The 9961-nt window shown below is 34.3% G+C and overlaps 2 protein-coding genes across 4 annotated transcripts in view; one reads left to right on the plus strand and one right to left on the minus strand.

Moving 5' to 3' along the window:
* LOC112494252 overlaps positions 1-9961 on the plus strand; it is a 31961-nt gene that overhangs the window by 16665 nt on the left and 5335 nt on the right. The gene's annotated exons all lie outside the window — the stretch shown is intronic.
* The window catches only part of LOC107267128 (drebrin-like protein), a 24017-nt gene that overhangs the window by 5043 nt on the left and 9013 nt on the right, over positions 1-9961 (minus strand). For both annotated transcript variants that reach the window (XM_015738417.2, XM_015738418.2), the window contains 2 exons: positions 7324-7556; positions 3511-3694 (listed from right to left, as the gene is read on the minus strand). In XM_015738417.2, the coding sequence (XP_015593903.1) occupies positions 3511-3694; positions 7324-7556 (417 nt within the window). The remainder of the gene's footprint in view (positions 1-3510; positions 3695-7323; positions 7557-9961) is intronic.

Raw genomic sequence — 9961 nt, forward strand, 5'->3', positions numbered from 1 at the left:
TAAAAATTACATGTGAAATTATTGCATTTGTATAGAGTATTTAAAAATACAACCGAGGTAATATTTAAGGAGGTATAGGCAACCTGCCCAAAGAAACCCACGATACATTGCTGGCATTGGGATTTATTCTCAGTTATATTATGTCTCAGTTATCTATCTGAGTTATATTTTATTAATATTATGCATTGATATTTCCAAAATATTGACCGGCAATATTATAGCAATATTGTGATTGCAACATGCTGAGCGGATATTGCAAGGTTCCTGCAACATTCCAGAAATATTTAAACAATTTTCAATATATTTCCGGTAATATTGCATTATTTCAACTTTTGGCAATGTTGACAAAATATTTCTGTGCTGTGTGGGGAGTATGATGAGCCTTTTGCTCCCTTATTGGGGAGCGCGTACTAAAAAACATGGCCGATATTGGTCCTAGTTATGATGACTACAGGAGTCTTACCGACAAGATATAAAGACAACGGACACCGGAAACCGAGGTTTCTTTATACAGAACGATCGAGAGCAAGCCAGTGAGAATTGACAGCTGAATCGAGTAGCATCGCTCTTATTTAATATTCATTTAGAGTTAAGTTTATGTTTGTAACCTTTTTAAAAAGGATAAATTCACATCCAACAACTTAATTCCCTCTGAGTTCAGGGAAACTTGAAAATTGTGGGCACTTGCTCCGAAAGTTTTCAAAAAATGAATATGTGTTGTTATGCCGTGGCGAACTATATCGTTATAGATTCAATGCGACATACAAGATTCTGCCGTTATGACTTCACGAACGGATTTTGTTAATTAAAGAACCAGTATAGAACATACAATCTTTTATTTTACTCTCTAGAGGACCTTCTCTTACAAATGCTCGACTGAAACTGTAAATAGATGCTATGTTTTCTAGTAAGATAAACTTAGTCTAACGGGAACGAGGAATTTTTGACAGAAAGGGAGGGTTTTTTGTGTAATTGGGAAACTCCTATTTTAAAAATGCAGGAAACAAGGGTTTGTATGTTTTTGGGATTATAGATAGTTTTATGATAGGAAAAGGTAGGGAATTTCGAGGGTATAACGGTTCCTTAATGGTTATGTTATAATAGAGGGGCATAACATCTGCCGCTTTAGAGTGAAACCAGAGGTTTTATAAATTGTCGCTGGTTTTACGACTTACATTGTATCTTCTAGTTAAAAGGTTTTTCGTTTTCTATCTTATTCCCACTACTGAAAGTCGCGTAGATTCTTCTCGTTTTTCTTATCGGGGTACTAGCTGTCCTCGTCATAGAGCGTTAGTCTAAGAGAGAGACCAAGAGCGTGCGTCCGGACACGAGCAGTCCCCCACCACGTTCCATATTGCGCATAAAGGACCATGTTGCCGTCTCGCTTACACTCGTGCTGTGCAACAAGGACGCGCCGAGCGACACTCTGGCATTTCGCTCGCACCGTAGTGCTTTCTGTGTTGCACGCACAGGTCAAGATACGTGAGCAGGCGCCGTCCAATCTCCTCTCTTACCTAACCGCACCGCGTCCACCGTTGTCACCATTATTGAGGTTCAGTGTACAGATCGGTATACTATACACTATACAGATCTGGATAACTGACACAGAAATTGAGATCCACACATTGTGCGGTCCCAGGAGTCTACGGGTTAATAAGGTTTCACAATGAAATTCACTTATGAACTTTTTCTTTAAATCGTTCAAAGAATACGACCTTACCACTGAGCTCACTTCGTTATGGGAAATCCTGAATACAAAAGGACGGCATAGAAAAGCAATAATACATCAAAGATAGAGGAAAAAGAAGAGAAACGGCAGCTATGGAACACATATGAAGGGGGGAGGGGGGATGATGAAGAAATGTGGGAGAAAAATTGATAAAGAAAAATGAAAGTAGAAGAAATGAGAAACGAGAAATGGAGTTGTCCAGAAGAGGAGAAATAAGCAACGAAAATAAGACGCCAAAGGAAAGAAAGGAGAGAACATTGCAGACAAATCGGCCCACAATTAGAAACAAAAGATACAAGGGAGAGAACACAGAAGATGACTAAGAACATTTATGAAAGATATTAGGAATGGACAATGGACAGAATATTAATATACTAATGTATATAGGGTAATATACTTTTATGTAATATAAGGCTTTTGATACTGTCAATCATGAAATTTTGTTAGAAAAACTGTACAGATATGGAATTAGAGGTAATGCATATGAACTGCTAAAAAGTTACCTTACAGGTAGGAAACAAAGAGTAAGAGTTAACGGTTGTATTAGTAACAATAATCAAGTAACTACAGGTGTACCTCAGGGAACAATCCTAGGACCTTTACTTTTTATTCTTTATGTCAACGATTTGCTAAAAAGCATGCCGGATGATTCTATTCTATCATATGCGGATGACACGGTTATTCTTTCCTCTGAGAATACTTGGATAACTGCTCAAGTTAAGATGAATGCACATTTAGAGAAAGTTGCCTCCTGACTTGCATTAAATAAATTATCATTGAATGTTGAAAAAACCGTGTATATAACATTTGGAAGCTATGTAGATAGTGTTCTCAAAAGTCTAGACATAAAAATAGGTTTACAACCATTAAACAGAGTAGATAGTTGGAAATATCTGGGAAAAATATTTGACTTTAATTTGAAATGGGACAAACATGTTGAAAATATTATACAAAAAACAAAATACCTAGTTTTCATCTTCGCGAAAATTTCGAAAATAATGCCGTCAAAAACGTTAATGATCATATATTACGCATTTTTCCACAGTTATATCAACTATGGAATAATAGCATGGGGAGGTGCATATAAAAGTAGTCTGAATTTGCTTCAAAAGCTACAGAATAGAATCCTGAAAATCATCAATAAAAACGCTTTTGTAACACAAAATTATCCATTAAATCTTAAGCAGTTATTTGTCTATAACTCATTATTACACCACTATGGTGAGTTAAAAAACAAATATATAAATTCAGACAGCATAACTCGAAATAAGAATTTACAGATGCCGAAAATAACTAAAACTGTAAGCAATAAAAATAGCTATATTGTAGCAGTAAGAGCATACAATGTACTGCCGAAAGAACTCAAAACTATGACTATGAATATAAGTACCATTAAGATTAAGCTAAAAACTTGGATAAGATCCTGTAGCTATCATACTGATATGACTACAAGTCACTAATCTAATGTTATATAGTGCAATAATTTTAAGATATATATTACAAGTACTCTGAAACTGTATATTCAATTATACAGACTCATGAGCATACATATTATACACGCGATGAGTAATAAATATGCAACTGCGAAATAAATGGACGAAATCCTTAAGTTAAGTCAGCTGTAGATAGTATTAAGTAAGCCAAGCCTATGTACAGGTAATTGTATTACCTCTATAGGATTGTACAGATGTAAATTTGTAATTTTAAACTGGTTCAATAAATAAATAAATAAAATAAATATAAAAAGCATAGTGAATATATCTACTTATATTATTTCTTACTAGTTGCTGTTGTTCTGTAAGCTGATTTTTCTTATCTCCACGTAACCAAATCTCTCGCTCAATATTTCCACGTTCCTGTTCCGCTCGACAACGTTCCTGCTCCAGTCTTTTTCTTTCCTCTATTTCTTCTCGTTGCCAAAATTGATCTCGTTCCGTTGCATTTATTTCTTGTTCAGGTATAACTCTATAAACAATCAAAGAATTATATAATTCAAATTTCTTTTACTCAAAAATGTGTTGATAGCATTGCTTTTCAGAAATTGAAGTCAGTTTTTTTACTATATAATCGGTTTATTTTAAATTATCAGTAATTATTGATCTGGTGCACCTAAGGAAAATATTCAATTTAAAAATAAATAATCAATAAACCGTGTTCCCACTTGCTCATAATAATAAAGATATATCTTAGCTAAAGTTTTACATAGTTTAAAAATCTTTTATGACTTCAAAATATAATAATTATTGACTTTGCAAACGGATACATTTCATCCCATTAGACGCTCTTTCTGCTAATTCGGCACACAATGTATTTCAAACAGGAAATATGTTGTAAGGAAAATGTTTTTGTATTTCTTTGTTGAAACGTATATTGAAAGACATCGAATGACGAATTATATATGTATAACAAATTCTACATGAAATTTAGGGGAATTTGGTGATCTGATGAAATAGTTCAATATATTTATCGTATGTCACTTTATTAGGATAAGAGACTCGGTCGAATCACGCGCCAAGTACAGGCAACCGGCTGTACAGGGCACGGATCGCAGAGACCCTTCACCCGTATCAACTCTTATACCTGTGTTTGGAAGAAAATATCTCATGAACCAATATACAGGGTTAGTCAGTAGAAACGCACCAGCAGAAGTTGCCCGCAAGTGGCAGACAGGGCAGTGTGGCCTCTTTAAAAAATGACATGTGACTGTAGCCGATTTCCATAAGCGCAAACTGACAGTTCGCATAGCAGTAAGGTTTTTGAAATATTTCAATAGTTACGTTACTGAAATTATTAATTAATATTGTAATAACAAAATTTAATATCAGTTAAGATTTATTTTCACAACAGATTTTTTTGCTGTACTTTTTCGCTATAAAAACATTTCAATTGATTTTTAAATTTGTTGCAACATTGTATTGCAGAATTGCAATTGTAATCATTACTTGGAAATATCAAAATTATGAATATTTTGAACTTTACATTGTTTTAATTGCAATCTGTTGTGACAAAAAATCTTAATTGATATTACATTTTGTCATAATAATATTAATTAATTATTTTAGTAACCTGACTGTTGAAATATGTCAAAAACCTTATTGCTATGCGAACTGTCAGTTTGCGCAAACCGTTTGCCAAAATTCGCAATAGTTTTTAAATGAGAAGCATTTAAGTGGGACCAATCAGAACGAAGGATTTGCGCGGATTATAGCAGCGTGGTGGGAAGTACACTCGCGGATGCCGAAGATAGCTGCTTTGCAATAGCTTCCCACAAATTCCGTGCTTAGCAATTATTTCATAGCCCGAGCGAGCGTCGTAGGATTCGCTGACAAACTACCACTATGGGCATGGGCGTGACTTAGACTGGCGCAGCAGCTACACGTGCAACGCGCGATCGGCAATTGTTTCGGGATACGCATTCAGCCAGATGAAAACCGAAACAATTGATAAGCGCGGAATTTGTGGGAAGCTATTGCAAAGCAGCAATCTTTGGTATCCGCGAGTGTAGTTCTGATGCCGTCACTTCCAGAAATCGTAGAGCTCACGACGGTAACTTAGCACGGACACCCACCTTCGAAGGCTCTGGAATGTCGGTATAGGTCGGTGCAGGAATCTGTATCCAGAACTCCCCAACTTATACTACTTTACATTGGATTGGCCCAATTTTTACTCAAGATATTCAGATTATAGGAGGAAATAACACAGCACATTGGCATTATATTTATTACGACGGTATAAGTTTGCATATTTATGATAGCTTATACTATGACAAACATTCATACAAGGATCTTGCAATGGATGAACGAAAGTATATTGTACGGCGATATCCAAATCTTACGCTAAATAATATTGTCTCGAACTCGTGTGGTTTGTTTGCCGCAGCATTTGCTATCTCTATAGCTTTAGGACAAAATCCAGCTAGCATAAAATATTTAACTGACATAGACCAAATGCGAAGACATTTTATGATAATTATAAATCAAAATGCGTTATTACCATTCCCTATGCAAGGTATTTAATAAGTTGTGAGAGGCAAGGGAACTCACGTTAAATGAAGCACCTGAAGTTGTGAGAGGCAAAGGGACTCGCGTTAAATGAAGCACCCCAAGTTATGAGAGGCAAGGGGACTCGCGTTAAAAAAGTACCCCAATTTGTGAGAGGTAAGGGGACTCACGTTAAATGAAACACCCCAAGTTGTGAGAGACATGGGGACTCATGTTAAACAAGCCGAAAGTTCAAACTTGTAATTTGCTTCCTCTGAATCGTAAGTAGTGTACAACGTCCCTATATGAGGAAGCCAAAGATTAAAAAAATGAAAATGCTTCCTCATATAGGGACTTCGTACACTACTTACAATTCGGAGGAAGCAAATTGCAAGTTTCAACTTGCGGCTTGTTATACTACTGTTTCTGCTACATATTTCCATAACTTTTTTATTATGCCTTCTAACCAAATAATAGATGCTCCCAGGCACTTCATTCTCGATGAAAATGTCGAATAGTTCAAGAATAGGGTCCCTATCTTGTTTCTCATCTTCTTAAAGAAAGAAAACTTCTCCAGCATTAGAATATTTAATATTTCATAAAACAACTTGTTACTAATACACTGCATAATTCTTCGATTCACTTCATAAATAGTTTCATGCCACAAAGCGTACTTGTTTCATCATATACTTTACACAACATTAAACTTGAAAGACTATCAAATAGTAATTTTGAGGAGCCTCCAAAACTTTTCGGACCACGTTCGTACTTTATGTCGAAAAGGCGATGATTTTCAAAATCACTATATGGAGTGTTTTGAATTCATATTCTTTTCGAGAAATATGAGAGCACTGGAGAATAGTATATCTCGCTGATTAGATATCCTTGCATTATATGTATACATTCGATCGCTTACGTGTACAACCAATAGAATGCTTTCATGCAGTTTACACATTTCAATTAGTTGAACTAATTTTCTGGACTAAAATATACCACAAATATAAAAAATGTGTAGAAATCCATCTCAAATGCTTTAAAAAATTGACGATGTAAATAATTGTTTTCATGGAATTACTAGAGGTTAGGTGATTCGTAAACGCTCAAGAAACGTCATAAGTGGGTGTCAAGTGGGTTCCTGACTTTTTCCAGAAACACATTTTACTACAAAAGTGCTTGTAACTTTCTTATTGTCATAAATTCAACTATACCGATTTTTTGTTGTAAAAAGGCTTCAAATAATGAAAAATAGTAATACAAATATAGATTTTTTTTAAAGTAACGTCCCTTTAATTACTAACTAGTCAGAATCATTAGTTTTTAATGACAATAGTCATTCAAGTACCAAAGACTGCATTTACTTAAGCAGTGTTAAGAAAATTGATTAAAATGAATAAAATGATTTTCAATAATACGTCTTTGTTCATTTCTGTAAACTATGAAAATGATCAATATTGAATTTTCCTTATTTTGATTCATAAAAATCAATGCTGAGCTATGTGGTTTCAAACACTGTGCAAAAATGTTGTTTTAATAGTTATAAGTTGAAGATTTCACCATTTAAAATATGTATACACTATATTGTGCATAGCTTTGTAACATTTTTTGTAAACAAACCTGCGATATGTTGTTCCAACTGGACCAAGTTGACCTCCATTTTCACCACGTGGTTCGTTGAACTTATACGTGGACGCTGTTGCTCGTGCGAGTTTTTCCATTATGAGGTCTACTTCAATATCTTCTTCGGAGCGTGCGTCAATCATTATGTGTGCGCCTTTTAAAAGTCGCTCTATGTCTCTAATATGATTAGCACATGTTCCTTTTCTTACTATAGGTGCTCCGTCTCCTTGCTAGGAATTTGTACAAACGAAAATTAAAATTAATGAAACGATGTTATATCTGATATAGCGACGGGCGGGTTGCCCCCCGAGGCAATCCCTCCGGATGTTTATTATAAGCGCCATAATAGACAAGCGAATAGTACAGTTTTTTGAATTCTGTGTGAAAATGTATTTCATAAGAGTGATTTTAATAGAAAGAAAAATGTTAAATATGTGTCTAATGTTATGATAATTATGTAATGAGCATGATGACGTTAATATAACCTCAAAAAGTAATGATCTACATGTTGTGTTACTTAAATTAAAAGAGGAAATTGAAAGTGCTAAATGAGTTAAAAAAGTTTTAGAAGAAAAACTCTCAGGTCAATATACATAATAGATACAGAACAATTGAAAAATCCAGTAATAAAAGTAGTTGGAATTGACAGAGCTTACCAAATGGATCATGCATTATTAGAAGAAGATATAAAATTCAGAAATTTTCAGAATTTTCAGACTAATGTAAAAATACTTCACTCTCATTCAAATAGAAATAAGAGCAATACAATAATAATGGAGATCTCTCCAGAAATGCATAAAAAATGAAAAGAAAACAAAGAAAGAAGATTTATTGGACATTTGAACTGTAGAATCTTTGATGTAATAAGTGTAAAACTTTGCTACAATTGTGGAATGAGTGCGCATAAGGAACATAAGTGTAGAAATACATCTGCATGTCTAATTGTAAGATGTGCAGAAACACAAAATAATAGAATGCAATGAAACCAACTTAAAGTGTACAAACTGTGTTTATGGTAGCAATAAATATAAAACAAATTACAATATCAATCATGTGGCAGTACGCAGCAAACACAGAATGTAACAGTTACATAAGTTTTGATTTGTACAAAAACGTAACGTTGGGATGTAACATTGACGTAGGTAGGATGTTTTGTTTCAGTAATTATAGTATCCACATGTGATACAAAATTGTGTTTAAACGAAATGTAAACGTTACATAACATTTCTGTAATGAAATATAAGTAACATTTATTACCGAGATTTTATTAAAATGTGACATAAAATTTGTATTTATATGTTATATATTTTGTTATGATTATGTTACGAATTATTTATATCATAAATAAAATTATATTTTTCAAAATCCGGAAGCATGTGTCGAGATCGTGTTTGACCGTCTAAGGCATGTTAGAGTCCCTCTAGTAAGCGTCCGGCCAATACCCGGAAGGAACGCCATGTTTAGGGCTCGTTTGGAGCCGCCATAACATTACGCGAGACTCGGTCGAGTCTCGCTCCAAGTACAGGCAACCCGCCGTACAGGGCCGGTATGTAGCCGGTAGTCAGCCGGTATGTAGTCAGTATGAGGCCGGACGCTTACTAGAGGGACTCTAGGGCATGTATATTCGTAGCACATCCGCAGTCGTCGTTGCGTGATCGTGCTGATGCGGGCAAATAAAGAAACGTAGACGCGAGCATATATGGACGTGAACAGCTAGTCGCCGGGTGGACCAACAATTAAGCTGGTATAAGTGAGTTCTATTTAATTGAAAATCTATCAAATTACTAATCCCTGTTAGTTATTAACTCTGCCTTCAGCGTTATTGAGAGGAGCATCGACACTGACAAGGGAAGGTTCTCAGGTGTTCAGTGCCGGGAGGGTTAAAAATACTTGGAACAGGTTCTTTGGGGTACCCACAGCCAAGATTTACCCATCATAACCCCTCGATCTTCGATATTTTTTAGTACCAGCCATGTAAAGTATGGGTTTTTTTTTATTTTTACGCCATTTTTCACACATTATACTGTTTAAACTTTTCATTTATCTACGTCGTAAATGCTTACGTAGTATTGAATTAAATGACCATCCTTTATATTTTTGAGGTCGTTCTACACGTTTCTGATGTTACTTTTTTATTATAACCTAATCTTCATGAAGAATTTATTGTCTTAATTGATTATCTTGTTAATTCTACGATAATATAGATTTATCTAATTTAAATAATATTTCTAACGAAAATCCTAAATGATTTTTTTCTTTTATATCTTTATTTATGTTTGGTACACAATAAGGAATAAAACTTATATGCATGCCTATTTTATACAATATAAATGTATGTCTCTCCTTTAGCATTACCCAGAGACAACGGCGAGGACGTAAAGAGATGTGTCTCCATTTTTTATTTTTTTATTTTTTAATTTTTTTTTCATATTTTTTCAAAATTTTCTTGCCAAAAAATATTTTGATTACTATTTAAAAGTTAATTAATTAAATAAAGTAAAAGATTATAAGCAGATAATATTTCCCCCTTGATGTTGTTTTTACAAAATTTCTATGTGATATCTATTTAATGCCAGCATATTTTTTCTAAAAAGTCTTTTAAGCATAAAGATTTATTACAGTGCGCACATTTTAT

The sequence above is a fragment of the Cephus cinctus genome, unplaced genomic scaffold (genome assembly GCF_000341935.2).
Source record: "Cephus cinctus unplaced genomic scaffold, Ccin1 Ccin1_scaffold0345, whole genome shotgun sequence".
NCBI lineage: Eukaryota > Metazoa > Arthropoda > Insecta > Hymenoptera > Cephidae > Cephus > Cephus cinctus.